The sequence below is a fragment of the Chlamydotis macqueenii genome, chromosome 1 (genome assembly GCF_036417535.1).
Source record: "Chlamydotis macqueenii isolate bChlMac1 chromosome 1, bChlMac1.mat, whole genome shotgun sequence".
Classification (NCBI taxonomy): domain Eukaryota; kingdom Metazoa; phylum Chordata; class Aves; order Otidiformes; family Otididae; genus Chlamydotis; species Chlamydotis macqueenii.
Genome location: NC_141556.1, coordinates 84,535,229 through 84,550,220, shown reverse-complemented (window position 1 = coordinate 84,550,220; position 14,992 = coordinate 84,535,229). Strand labels below are relative to the sequence as shown.

The following is a 14,992-nucleotide window of genomic DNA, read 5'->3' as shown; positions in this document are numbered from 1 at the left end:
CAGAAACCTTCAATCTGCAGGGCTTCCAAAGCAACAGCAATCTGACAACTCAGAAGACTCATTACATTATTTTCCCCAATACTACTTGTTTAATTACCATTTGCACCAGTACATGTTATGCTTTATATACATATAATCTTTAATTTTTGCTTCTTCAGCTTTTCAAATACATAATATATTATCTTCAGAATACTAAGACAATACAGAGGAGGGTCCTACTTGGTGCCATGAACTTCCTTGGTTCAGGGAACTGATACATAGTTGAAAGGACAGGACCACACAATAATTTGTGGGCGGAGGGGGCGGAGGGGAAGCCAACCAGCAGAGTCCATGACTTCACTAGCAGATTATAGCCACCCACAAATTCGGAGGAGGCAGGGAGCTTAAGTACAATGAGACTGCAAGAGCGACTATGAAGGTGGGAGTAGGGCAGCAGGGGGAACACCAAGAGAGCCAGGGGATCAGGATTCAATACATCCAAGAGCAGTCTGGTCCCCACTTCCGTAAGTGGAACTGCAGCAGCTTTACAGCTATTTCCAATAATTTGGCTTCCCACAGGGCCAAAATGCCATCAGTGTAGTAAGAAGACAAAAAGGACAAGACCTTTGCAAGTGCAAGGTGCATAGAGCTAACGACCCTCTTTTTAAAAGCCTCACCAGCATATCTTTGCCCAAAGGGAAAAATTTACTTGCACAGGTGTGGTAGCAGAGCATATCCAAGTAACAAAAGCATTGCTACTGGTTGAGTGTTCAAAAGAGGAAGAAACCTTCCAGTGAAGTACCAAAACCCTAGTGTTCTAGTAACTGGGTACAGTTGTAGAAGAGTCACTGAGACCACCTTCTCAGCTAGTGTTTTGGCTTATCATCTAGCACACAGAGGGTAGCTAGCATTGTGAGGTTTCCAGCCTCCCTATGGACTTTGCCCAGAGTAATCCAGTAGACTTATACCCCCAGATCACATCCATAGCTGCTAAAGATGGAACAGTGTCCAGATCAAAGGGCCTTAGTAAAATCTCCCAAACAGAATAGCAGAGAGTAAGGGCCTTCTACCTCTTTCCAACCCCCTAAAGCACACAGGAAATAGAGAGAGGTTGGGGCACATAAAAATAAAAAATATCCAGGTTACAATAACCAGCTCACTTCCCTAGAAGTCTCAGAAGAAAAGCCACAAGGAACACAGGTGGGAGAATTCTGCTGCCACAGTTCTCTCAATATTGGGCCTACTATAAATTTATTGCCCAAAAGATAACTGTGAGCTGAAAAGGGAAGCGAGACCCCCTCCCTTGACCAGAGAATAATCCACTGTTCCACCATAGTTCTTACTGTGGCATGAATATGCAATACTGTTTGTTAACACAGTACCAAGTCACAAGGCCAAAGCTCCAATGATGCAGGAACATCAAGTGCTGAGTGGTGATATTACCTGGTTGTCATCGAGTACAAGTAACTACCAAATTATAAAAACAGGCTTTTTTTTTTTTTAAGCTATTTCCAGTTAAAAGAGCTCAATGACAAAGATGCCTTTGCATGGGGCAGAAGGGAGAAAGAATGAGAGAAGTTCCTCCAGTGAACTTGCAAGCCAAACAAGGAGCCTCAAGATGGGGTGCCGACGTGGAGCCAGAGCACAATGGCAGCAGGTCTACTCAAGGACTTGCACAACTCCTCCCACAAGAGCACCGGAACATCCAGCACTATCAAGAATTGCAAAGAAGAAGAGTAGGGGAGGTTCACTTACCACAGAAGTAATCGGAGGGTTTTGTGTTCAGACAAGATCTATCTCCTTACAGCTTCAATTTACTAGCTGCAGCCAAATGCAGCTGCCCTCAGCACTGCCGGTCAAGCTGCAGAGACTTGAGTCACTATTGAAAGCAGCCACAAAAGGCAACAGCCTACCCAGAGAAAATTTAAAGGACAAGGAACCCAGACACACCTACTCAGCCTCCTCCTGTGCCACCTTTTTCAGGATTCTTGCTTTCCCTGTACAGAAAGACAGTGAAAAAAGCTAGAATGTACCATGTAACAGCCAAGCGGGTGGAAGAGATAAGGCTACCTCTCTCCTCCTTGCCCATCTTATGAGGAGTCACTATATTCTCTTTAGGTTCAGTAGTTTCACTGTGGGATCAAAAATAGTAAGTTTTGACTGAAGTGAAGATCAGGTTTAAAACAGAAGGACTGTCCGGATTTGTTTTTGATTGAAGACTAGAGAGGTTTGTGCCCCCTCTGATCTCATCTGGTGCCTCTAGAGCCTCTTGGTCATTAGTTTGTCCCATTCCACTGCTTTTGACCATTCAGAACTGGACCCAGTTGGACTGTTGAGGAACCTGATTGGGAATAGCACTGAAATAAAGAAAAGATAATCAAAGGAGCAGATCTAATAAGACTTTTTAACTTGTGGCTCTTCCAGTGTCCATCAGGACACTAACCTTCCATGTGCAGTCCCCTTCACCACAGTTTACCTGGATGCAGTGCTGAACTCTCCCCAGAGGTCTGCAGTAGCCGATGCTGGTCCATCTAAGTCTAACAGACTATCTAAGACAGAGGAAAAAAAAAAAAATTAAAAAAAAATTAGCTAATCATGAAGAAAACCCCACAGGCATTTAAAATGTTACCTTACACAAACTGCTAGATACAAGGGCAAAGATCTTTGACGGGACTCCAGCTCTCCCGCCAGAAGAGGGAAGTTAGACCTTAAGGATTTTAACAGCAGCTCCTTTTGCTGAATGTGCACTGAGACTCCAGCTCCTATTACAGGGGTACATCATCTTCAAGAACTACTCACTCTCCACCTAGCATACCCACTGGCAGATTTGTGACATAGAACCTCTCCCAGCAGAAATAAGGCTCAGACTCAAGTAAAGCTCAACAATCATAACAGTTGCCAAGCAGGCATCACCTTAACAGTACAAATCACGTACTGGAGCCCAGCCCTGTTCAGAAGCTTGTGGTTTCTTCTCACTCTGGTCTGTGAACCGCACTGCTGAAGTCTCTGCCTTCACAAGACTATAATCAGCTCTCCAGACACCTCTGTATGGTCACACAAAAAGCGTGTACAGCATCCAGAAAACTGCAGCAACCTCTTTGTTTCAGAATCACAGAATGGTTTAGGTTGGAAGGAGTCTTCAAAGATAGTCTAGACCAAACCCCCTGCCATAGGCAGGGAGACCTTTCACTAGATCAGGTTGCCCCATCGAATCCAACCTTAAACACTTCTAGTGATGAGACATTCACAACTTCTCTGGGCAACCTGTTCTTGCTGGCTCATATCCAATTTTTCAATCACCAGTATCCTTAAATCCTTGTCTGCAGGGCTGCTCTCAATCCATTCATCCCCCAATCTGTACTGATGCTGGTGATTGCCCCACCACAGGTGCAGGACATTGAACTTGGCCTTGTTGAACTTCATATACATTTGTATGAAGTTCAACAAATACATTATTTACATTAAATAATAATAAAATTTATTAAGAATGTGTTATAAAAATTATAATTTATTTAAAATAACCCACCATACTCACAATTCCACTATACTTTGCACCTCTTTCTGCTGCTCATACTAAGCTTCCTCTCTGCCTATTCAAAGTCACTCAAGAAGTGCTTTCCTGAATCTTTCAACAACAGCCTCAAGTCTATCTATATTTTTCTGCAGAAATCAGGTCACTGTGTAGTACTTTTCTGGACACCCTACACAGCTCTGCCAGTGTCCCTGAAGCACATACAAGTTCAGAAAAATCCAATTATTAAATTCCATACTTACCCCTGTCCCCCAGATACTTTTGACCAAGTCGCTTGGTTTCTTATTTTGCAAGGACAGGAGCTATGATGCTGCCCTCCTTTTGCCAGGAGAACAAGCAGGTATTATTAAACAAGCATGGAGATCATCAAGTTAAAGAGAGCAAAGCCCTCAGGACACACCATATCTCACAGAGCACTGCTGGTTCCCTGAAGCAGGCCTCAGTCCTCTCCATGCACCTACTAGTGTCTGACAGACTGTTTGCTCTATACTAATGTTTACCTGCGCTGCTCACGTTACTGGATTTCAGCACGGGTGGTGGTGTGACATGGTTGGCAATGGCTGTGGAAGAAGGGGGAGGTACAGGAGGGATTGCAATTTTGCCTCCTGGTGGGGGTGGCAGCAGGCTTAGGCCCCCTGATCCAGACACACGGGGCTTGGCTGCTCCTCCTTTCTTTGTTGTCATGTTCTGTATAAAAAGACACGACAAATGAAGAAGAGTCTCCATTGGCATATCCATAGAAAGAAGCAGGGTAAACTGGGCTGCTTACCCCAATGTTCAGTTTGATGGTCTGCCCTTCCTTAAACCCTAAGTCTAATCTGGGACGTGTGTCAGCTTCCTGGGACTCCTTGGAGATCTCAGTCTCCTGCTTCACCCACCTAAAAGGAAAAGGGGAAGACAGTATCCTTAAATCCTTGTCTGCAGGGCTGCTCTCAATCCATTCATCCCCCAGTCTGTACTGATGCTGGTGATTGCCCCACCACAGGTGCAGGACATTGAACTTGGCCTTGTTGAACTTCATATACATTTGTATGAAGTTCAACAAATACATTATTTGAATTTCAACAAATACATTCAACAAATACTTTACCACATACCCTGTGGCAAAGGCAGCTAGCTCCCTATTCCCAGTGTAGCACAGCAAAAAGCTGGGACCACCACAAACCCAAAAGATTGTCTAACACTGCACCTGTAGCATCACAGGACCTAAGGTTAAGACGTACAGATCTGAACCTGCAGGACTCTCAGCTTGCATGACAGTTGGCAGCACACTGAAGTGTCCCTGATGGAGCCAGAGCAGGTCTTCACAACCATCCCAGTTAAGCCTGCACTAAATGAACATGCACCACCACCCACCACATTCTATAGGCCAGAGAAAAAACAGCATTCCAGAAAAGCACAACTCACTTGAAGTGATCCTGCAAAGAGACATTGAAGTCAAAGGCATCACCACGATCCGTGAAGCCAATGCCTATAAAAGCACTTCGTCCTAGCAAGGAGATACAAGAAGTCATTGGAGGTGCTCTCCAAATGGGTTCTTGTGTTCATTCACTCCCAAATTCTTCTGCTTCTCCTAAACCATTCTGTGCTACCTCCCTCTGACACATATGCAGCTGGACACCAGCAGCTCACAGCAATTCATTGTTCCTAGCCTTCAGGATACACCCTTATTCCCATGCGGCACTCTTAGAAACTGAGCATTCCTTTTCACTCTGGAAGGAGTCCCACTGGACTCTGTGTAATGTAGAGAACACTCCTCTGTTAATCTTGCCTTTCTACCCCTCCAGACACACTATCCAGCCTTTTCAGCACTCCAACACCATTTCAATACAGTTGGCTGTTCTGGTTTTATTTAGGGGGGGGGGGCTACAGTGGGAGCTTCTATAAGAAGCTGCTAGAAATTGTTCTCATTTGTTTAGTGGACTCGGACGGGCCTAGGGTGGACCTACTGCTGGCCTAGGCCAACAAAGTGGGTAGCAGAATGTCCCTTGATAATGCCTCTGCAATAATGTATTTAAGAAGGGGAAAAACAGAAAAAAAAAAGAAGAGAAGATGTGAAGACACTGAGCAGGGGCAGAGAGGGGGAGGCGTGAGCCCTGTGGGCCTTGCACGCCTCACCCTCTGGCCTCCTGCCAGTCGGGCAGCCATCTGGGCCTGACTTGGCCTGGCCTGGCCCGGCCGCAAGAAGTGGAGAGGAGATGAGATGCAAAGAGAACCTGAGAGACATCTGCCTGCCTGTTGTGAAGAATTTCTGGTGAGAGGAATGGCTGCAAATGCCAAGGTCAGTGAAGAAGGAGGGGGAGGAGTAATGTGGCTCCTGGCAGAGATTCCCCTGCAGCCTGTGGTGAAGACCATGGTGAAGCAGGCTGTCCCCCTGCAGCCCATGGAGGAGCAGAGATCCACCTGCAGCCTGTGGAGGACCCCACGTCGGGGCAGGCAGATGCCTGAAGGAGGCTGTGGCCCGTGGAGGGCCCTCTGGGGGAGGTGTTCTGGAGGGACTGCACCCCTTGGAGATGACTCACACCGGAGCAGTTTCATGAAGGACTGTAGCCCACGGGAGGGACCCCACGAAGGAGCAGGGGAGGAATGTGAGGAGTTCTTCCCCTGACTAGGAACCAGTGGCATAAAACAACGTGTGATGAACTGACTGTAACCCCCATTCCCTCTTCCCCCCCGTGCCGCTCCGGGACAGAGGGGAAGGTGGTAGAGATAATGTTAAGCCTGGGAAGAGGGAGGGGTGGAGGGGAGGTTATCTTGTTCCCCGTCTGATTCTCCTGCTAGTTTTAGAAATAAATGAGTGTTTTTTCCCAAGTTGAGTCTGTTTTGCCCGTAACGGTAACTTCAAGGATCTCTCCCTGTCCTTATCTCAAGCTTTGAGTCTTTCTTCTTAAATTATCTCTCCCTATTCTCTTGGAGGGTAGGGGGAGTGAGAGAGAGACTGCGTAGTCTGGTCCCGATCGGGGGGACTCTATACTAATGTATACATTCAGCTCCACCAGGCTAAGCCTCCTCCACCTCTAACCGTTGGCACATACATGACCCCTCAACTCACCAGTCCCATCCTGAATTCGAATGACAAAATAGCGGCTGGAATCTGTTACAGTCTCCACTGCAATGCCAGGGTATTGATCTATAGGAGCCTGGGCAAAGAGTTCTCCTGTAGACAAAGAACTGGGTGTTAAGGAGAGCAACCTTTACATGGCCAGGGCTGCCATGCACAGCTCTAAACAGGCTTAGAAGCACAGGCTCACAAGCAGCAATCACAGTTGCAGTCTTGCCAAGCCACAGCCTTTCCCTTACCTGAAACCTTATCCTCCAGTTTTATGTATGCAGTTTTGCCTTTGGAGGTGACACGAAGCCTCCCTGTCCAGTCTGGACAGTCCAGTTTCCAGTCAGATGCCCTGAAAAGAAAAGCAACTGTTCACTGACCATACAGCAACCCCTCCACTTCTGCCCAACCATCTCAGAAGTCGTCTCTGTTCTCAAACCTTCAATAAGTTTTTTTTTTTTTGCCTTATTCTACTTCTCTCCTCAAATAATATAGGAGGTCTCAGCTCCTCTCGCTGCCCATTGACACACATGGCTCTGCCTGGCCTCTCTTTCCTCTGGATAAGAGGAAATAGATACAGTCCAGAGAACATCAACTCTGTCTTGACAAGCTTGCAGAAGAGGAGAGATTGAAACCTAGAAACTCACTTAGAACAGTAAACCAAACGAGTAACTTGTAAGCATTAGAAAGACCCCAAAAATTAATTAGTAGGATGCTGAAAAGCCACTCCATTATTTTACCCTGTTGATATAAAATAATATCAAGTACCTCTGAACCTAGAGTCAGTTAGCTTACACTAGGTAAAACATAATACACACAGCTATCTTGACTAGCCCATCAAATTATTTGCTACAGACTATTATGAAGGGAAAAAGAGAAAAAGGGAAAAGAAACCCCAATGGACAGAATTCTACAAGTGGAAACAAACACCTGTGTCCAGCCACAGCATCCACAGCAGCAACAGTTTGCCAAGTTCAGCGAGTAACACCAACATCCATCAATCAGTGCTTTAGAGCACAAATCCATTCTTCCAGCAAGTCTGCAGGCACAGCTGACAAAGTCACACTCCACTGGTTTCAGCTAAAGAGAGATAAGGCATTTCCAACTCCTAGTCCTGTAATATCTTCCTAGGAATAATGCTGCACTCCTTCTGGTGGCCTCCTCCCCACTGCTATGAGGGCCAACAGGCCAAATTCAACATATGCCATTATCCCACATCAGACTCACATCCCAGGGAACCTGGAAAATCAGGAGCAGAAGCCAGCTTTGCCTGGAAGAGCAAGTGGCTCAGGCACCCTCACCTCCTGCACATGATGAACAAAGCAGCCCCTGCTCCTCCGCAGAATGGAGCAAAGGCTCCCGCATTTAGGCACAGACCACCTACAAGAGATGACTCAAGCCAATATATTCCCCAGAGCTGCAAGCCACGGCGTCCCAGGACCCCGCTCGGCGCAAGGACATCCCTTCCCGGGCCCAGCCTCTCGCTGGGCCGGGCTGCGCTGCGCTGCCCGGAGGCTGAACAGGCAGGGCAGCTAGGGGCTGGGCTGAGCTGAGCTGGGCTGAGCTGAGCTGAGCTGAGCCGCGCCAGATCAGGGCGACCCGGGGCACCACACACTCTCTCACCTGTACCCGCGGTTGGAAGTGCGCGGCGGGATGCGGTAGACATTGACATCGGGCTTCACGCAGAGAACGGACTCATACTCCAGCTCAGCCGCTGCCATCTCAGCCACGAACCCGAACAACCCGGCGAGGAGTGACGGGTGGGAGCTCACTACGCAAGGGCGCTTCCGATCGCCATCTTTGATGAGGGCAGACACCGCCTGGGGGCGCTGGGGCGGCCGAGTGAGCGGCAAGCCCCGTCGAAGGCGTGGAGGAAGGCATCTTGGGTCCTGGCAGCAATGCGCGGAGGTGGCTATGTTAGAGCCGGTTCTGACACAACAGCGGGGGCTGGCGCTATCTCGGACCCTGGCAGTTCCCCCGCGGGGCCTGTTGCGGACATGTTTAGTTCGGGCTGATGCGGTGGTGTCGGGTGCCATCCTGTACCCAGTCGCAGCCATGCTGGCAGCGGGCAGAGCCGAGCGGGCTAAGGCGCCCCGGGTCCCCAAGGGTGCTGGGGAGGCCCCGAGCTGCCAGCAGCCCCGTCAAGGCACGGCGGCGGACAGAAGGAGTGAGGGTGCTGGGTCTGAGGAGGTCTTGAGCTGCCAGCCTCGCGCCAGCGCGGTACGCGGTGCGGGGGGGCGCCGGCTGCGGGCTCCAGACCAGGGTGGAACCGAGCAAATGGCTCCGGGGTTGCGGCGCGAGCTGGGAACCCAACCAGGGGCTGGGTTTTGTGCCGCGACACGAATATGTGGAGGGAGTTGTGGGTCCCTACTTACTTCAGTGGTGGGTCTGGGCACTCTTGTTCTATGTGTGTTTTTCTTTCCTGCAGCGTTGAGTCAGAGCTTGGGTTTTAAGTTAAAGTGGATTTTCGTGTGGCCTGTGGTGCTGGGATCAGGAGACCTTTGGTAAAACAGCAAACTAAAGAGAAAACACACCACAGACCATTATAAGTTTTGTAGTTAGAAGTGGTGAAAATGCTGGGTTAATGCTAAAGGTTAATTTCAGGAGTGTGACTTCTTATGTGGCCAAAATAAGTGCTTAGATGCTAGCTTATTTATCAAATAAGACAAAGACTAGTAGCATTTAATCTGCTACTTTTTAATAGTCAGTGACTTCTCAGCGAGGACTGGTGTTGAAGTGTACTGCTATGCAGTAGTCTCTAAAAGTACTAAATATTTGCTCTGAAAACTGGAAGAAAAGGCATAAGAAAAGTTATGAAAAAAGTTGTATTTGTCCACCACAGGTGAGTGTAGCATGGGCTAATTGTGCTAGGAAGTAATTTAAACTGCCCATGGAAGACTGAGTGAGCACAGTTTATTGCTGAGGGTAAAGCAAAAGGTAAATGAAACAGCACTAAGTTTGAGAAATTACTTTTGTCTAGTATGGAATAGTGATAGTTAATAGAGTGAGAGCTGAAACAGTATCTGAAAATTTGTTTATTGCTATTTCCAGAGGTAAGGGGAACAGGATGGTAATGAACCTCAATCGTAGCAGTCAAAACAAGCTGTTCTGTCAGGTCAAACATCCAACTAGCCCAGCATTGTACCTCTAACAGTATCTGGTGCAGAAAACCCTTGAAACAAAGAAAGGGAGTCTGTGCTGCTGATTCTGTAGATCTGGTAAGTGAAGCTATTTTGAATCCAAGGACAAGAATAGTCTTGAGTCATTAAGACTAACAAAGGAGGATACTTATAATTTAACTAGCATATCTAAATGTAACTGGTCTAGTTTTCCCCAGAAATTGACAGCTGTATGAGTAGATACACATGAAAGACGTATGACTGGTGTGAGCTAAGTACCCAAAATAGATATGGAATTATGAAAATGCACAGCTTCCTTTTCCCCTTTCCCTCTGCCAGCTTGCTCTGCCTACCTGCAGTCGGAGGGAGGGACTGACACACTCTGCTTTGTGGCAGATCTTGATGCCCCCGGGGAGCAGAGGCCCACATTCTGCTGTGGGAGTGCCCAGCCAAGCTGCACGCTGGGGCGGACGGATACCTGCCCAGGAAGAGAAATTTGAACCCTTTAATGCAGCCTGCACAAGAACTAGTAGGAATACGCGGCACTGATGCTTCATGCAGATATGTGCCACAGTGTAAAAGAAGGCTCTGCCTCCCTGCTTACAATATACCGGTGTTACATTGCTTGCCAGACTGCCAGAGTTAAGGGAAAGAGGTTAATGACAGGCAAACCTTGGAGAACAGAGCTGCTTAAAGAAAGCCTGTAAAACAGTACAGAAGTACACTTTCCTAGTATACTAGTTTAGCAATCTGTAGTGTAAGGGCTTTGTAGGCTAGAGATTTGGTATGCATTTGTTAGACTTAGTGCATTTTATAGACTCTTTTCTATGGGTTCATGCTTTTTTTGGACTTATTTATACTTTTGGTTACCTGTCTCGTCCCTGGAGCCATGAATCTAATTATGCAATATGAAGCACTGTAATTTTTTGTTTACAAACTTCTACCTGATCATTTCATTTGATACCTCCTAGTTCTTGTGCTGTGAGAATTCATGTGTCACCTTCTCTATATGTCTCTCATACTGCTACATAGATGTCTCGTTCCCATGGTGAAACATTCTTGTCTATTTAGCTTGTCCATCAAAAGAATCCATTTTGAGCCATGCCTGTCTAGTCATCACTTTCTGTATCATTGCTGATTCCATAATTGTTTTTAAGATCAAGGACCACCACAGCATTCAGTATTCAAGAGGCAACTTTGTATTTACCTTTTGAATAGCATTGTGTGGTGACATGATTTTTCATAGAACTTTTTGCAGTAACTGCTAAGTTTTTTCTTTGAATGGTAATACTTTATCTAGACTACATCACTATATATAGTTATGGTTGCTTTTCCAAATTCAGTAATTCACAATTAGCAACATTAAATATCACCTGCCTCTTTATTGTGCTGTCATTCAGTGTGCCACAATTCTCTTAAAGTTCTTCTAGAAGGAGAGCATCTAAGATAAGAGAGCGGCAAAGGGACGACTTTTATAAGGCATGTAAGGAAAGATGCCCAAGCAGCACCAGGACACCAGGAATACATCTCCCATTCAATTCCATTGAGACTTAACCAGCAGAGAATGTAACATTCTTCTATCTTTGTCAAACAAGTGTCTCTGGACTGCCAAACTGCTAACATTTTTTTATTTTTTTATTTTTTAAGGGATTAAGCAGTGAGGTTTAAGTACTGAAGGAGAACATATTTAAAATCAGACTATGAAAGCAATGGAGCATCCATATTCTTCCCACACAGAAATCTTCAATGAATGAAAACCAAGGAATATCAGAAATCTTGGATGGAATTCCACAATGTTCAATCATATGAGGTGTGCTAGTAAAAAGGCCTATGCAAGTAGGGTAAAATGCACAGTACATGCCAATCTGTAGGTAGCCTGATAATAAACCATGCAGAAGAATCATTTGGGCTTTTTGCTTTGCTTTTTGCTTTGCATATTTAAGAAAAAAAAATAGGGCATTTTTCAGGAATGTACTTGATGGATGGACCGAACATTTGGAATTTTCCTTCTCTGCACAGAAGGTGCAGGGTAAACGAGTCACAAAATGACTCATTAGATAACTTAAAGGTTCATCGCAAGATGAACATTTTACGAAACAGTCTGTATGTACCAGTTTTGCCAAGCTTTGTTCCCTGCTTGGTGTCCAAAGCTTGTGCTTACCTGAGCTTGCTCAGCAATGTACAAAAATACCTTGGGGTCATTAAGTTAATTTTCTAAAGAGGAGTGTCTGAGGAATACCAGTGCAGGGCAACCCTGCAGGTATTTAATGTTACTGGAGAGTCCCTATGAAACTACATGCACGGTTGTGATGATGAAAACAATTGCATAGCAAAGGTTGGCCACCATAACACTGCAGTATGCTTTCTAGAGAAACAGCTGTGCCAGTTATGACTGAACTTTATAGGGAGAGTTTTGGACAGGTATTTTAGGAAAATGGGTTTGCCATATACATGAGGAGTGTTCAGAGTCAGTGAAAGATCATAGCTGTCTAGTCACTCCACCTACAGAGAAACAAATGGCAGATCTGAGAGGAACTACAAAGGTTTGTAGAACTGCAGAAGACATAGTAGAAATATGAAATACAAGTGCAATTCTCAGTTCTTGCCAAAGTGTTTTGGAGATAACTTGCATACTCTTGCAGGAGGGAGGCTTTTGTAAATACACTCATCACATTTTTAGAAATGTATGTGGATGTAACTATTTAGTAACTGATAGACTGGTGCAGTTTTGTAATTACAAACCTGAAACGGCAATATAAGTGGTAACTTGCATTAAGGCTTTAGCCAACTCATTATGGTGGCCAGCTGAGGCTATACATCAAGATAAACTTCAATATGAATACCCTCATAGACAAGCTGATGGAGTACGGGCTAGATAAGTGGACCATGAGGTAGATTGAATAGTGGCTGAACTGCTGAGCTCAGAGAGTGGTGATCAGAAGAACCAAGTCCAGCTGGAGACCAGTCACTGATGGTGTCTGGCTGCAGGTGACACTGGTTCCAGTACTGTTTAGCTCTTAATTAATGACCTGGATGATGAAGCAACATGCACCCTCAACAAATTTGCAGATGATACAAAACTGGTAGGAGTGGCTGATGCACGGGATGTGTCTGCCACCATTCAGAGGAACTTGGACATGCTGCAGAATTGGTCAGACAGGAACCTCATGAAGTTCAACAAGAAGTGCACCTGGGGAGGAACAACCCCATGCACTAAAACATGCTGGGGGCTGACCACTTGGAAAGCAGCTTTGCAGAGAATGATGATGTGTTCCTTCTGGGCAAAAAGCTGAACATAAGACAGCAATGCACCCTCACAGCAAAGAATGCCAATAGCTGCCAGGGCTAAATTAGGAAGAGTGTTGCCAACAGGACAAGGGAGGTGATTCATCCCCTCTGCTCAGCACTGATGAGGCCACATGTACAGTGCTGGGTCCAGTTCTCCCCAGTACTAGAGAGACATGGACATAGTGGAGCAAAATTTGTGGAGAACCACTAAGGTAATTAAGGGACTGGTACACCTGTTGTGCAAGGAGAGGGTGAGAGAGCTGTGACTGTTCAGCCTGGAGAGGAGAAGGTGCAGGGGGAACTTATCATCTGTCTGATGAGAACGTTTAATGGAGGTGGAACCAAACTCCTCCAGTGGTGCCTGGTGACAGGACAAGAGGCAATGGGCAGTAACTGGCACAGGAAGTGCCATCTGAACACAATAAAAAAGTTTTTACTGTAAGGGTGGTCAAACACTGGAACAGGTTGCCTGGAGAGTTTGTGGAGACTCCTTCTGTGGAGATACTCAAACCCAATTGGACACAGTCTTCAGCAATCTTTTCTAGCTGGCCCTGCTTTGAGCAGTGGAGTTGGCCTAGACAGTTTCCAGACAGTCTTCCAACTTCAACTATTCAGTGATTTTGTGAATTATTAGCCTTTCTAAGCTAACTCGGTCTGTTTATTGTGAGGGGAAGGGAGAGGCCCAGAAGAGATGACAAGAATGCAGTGTGGTAATTTGGGATTACCATCAATGCTGCAAGTCAAAGGTCTGGTCTGATCTAAGTAACCGCTTTATGAAAGTAACAAAATGTCCTTTTTTTCCTTGTGCTGTGTCCTTTGAGTGCCTGTATCATTAGGCCCTTTATGCTGAGGTGCAAAACACTTCACTAGTCAAACTGCATAAAAGATTAATTGATCTGGAAACCTGTACAGAGAGGTACCACATCATCTCATCACTATCCAGGGTGAGCTGGCTGGTCTAAAGATAAAGTGCATGGTGTGTCAAGGTTGGCTGCAGGGGAGAGTTTTAACTGGGAGGATCAGAGCCGGCCAACAGGTGGAGAAAGACGTTTTTGCAAAGGAGAGTTTAATCAGAGCTAGTGAGTCACATGGTGGTGAAAAGGCTGTGCGTCCATTGCCCAAGAGGAGCATCCTCCCATCAGCACTTTCTGTCTGGGTCTGAGGAGTCCCCAGGAATGATGGCGGCCAGGAGTAAGACGGAGCTAGAGGAATTTCCCTGGCAGGCTGCTGACAGCCCATCCATCTTTGGGGGAGCAGCCCAGCCCTGGCCTGCCTTCCTGTTCCTAGTTTCATGGGTTTTGTGTTGGAGGAAGCATTCATATGTTTCACAGAGACAAGCTCAGGAGCAGAACTCTGCTCAATCCTGGTTCATTTTCCAGACTGAAACCAAAATACTGAGGCTGATTCTTGCATGTCTGGGCTTTGTAATTTGTGCTAACAGTCTTGATTTCCCAAATTGAGAGGGGTGATGGTGAACCCTATTGTTGCACATTTGAAATGCCTTGCCCTAGATGTCTGTCGTAGTTTAGCCCCACTCGGAACCAGACTACGCAGTGTCTCTCTTACTCCCCCCACCCTCTGAGAGAATAGGGAGACATAATGTAAGAAAAAAGGCTCGAGGTTTGAGATAAGGACAGGGAGAGATCCTTAAAGCTACCCTTACGGGCAAAACAGACTCAACTTGGGGAAAACTATTAGTTTATTATTAAAACCAAAGCAGAGTAATGAGAAAGAGAACAAAGTAACTTTCCCCCACCCCTCCCTCTTCCCAGGCTTAACTTTATGTTCAATTATCTCTACCTCCTTCCCTCCCCGAGCGGCACAGGGTGGAAGAGGGAATGGGGGTTATGGTCAGTTCATCACATATCACTTTACACCGCTCCTTCCTCCTCGGGGCAAGAACTCCTCACATTCCTCCCCTGCTCCAGCGTGGGGTCCCTCCTACAGGCTACAGTCCTTCATGAACTGCTCCAGCGTGGGTCATTTTTCCACAGAGTTTAGTCCTTCTGGAATGGCTGCCCCAGC

General features: G+C 46.3%; 1 protein-coding gene and 1 long non-coding RNA gene across 3 annotated transcripts; one reads left to right on the top strand and one right to left on the bottom strand.

Moving 5' to 3' along the window:
• Positions 1-66: 66 nt before the first annotated feature.
• On the bottom strand, positions 67-8,396 carry NECAP1 (NECAP endocytosis associated 1). Its single transcript, XM_086758917.1, has 8 exons — positions 8,184-8,396; positions 6,812-6,912; positions 6,564-6,668; positions 4,919-5,000; positions 4,281-4,389; positions 4,012-4,198; positions 2,456-2,528; positions 67-2,336 (listed from the first exon to the last, which is right to left on the bottom strand). Exons 1-8 carry the CDS (start codon positions 8,279-8,281, stop codon positions 2,288-2,290), a joined length of 804 nt encoding a protein of 267 aa, XP_086615043.1. The 5' UTR covers positions 8,282-8,396; the 3' UTR covers positions 67-2,287.
• An 87-nt stretch (positions 8,397-8,483) lies between these two features.
• LOC147602186 (uncharacterized) lies at positions 8,484-11,582 on the top strand. 2 transcript variants are annotated; one of them, XR_015260118.1, is made up of 3 exons: positions 8,484-8,780; positions 9,676-9,778; positions 11,327-11,582. It is a non-coding gene; the product is annotated as an uncharacterized LOC147602186 (long non-coding RNA). The 2 variants fall into 2 exon arrangements; XR_015260117.1 differs by lacking the exon at positions 8,484-8,780 and having other exon boundaries at positions 8,800-9,778.
• The last annotated feature ends 3,410 nt before the right edge of the window (positions 11,583-14,992 follow it).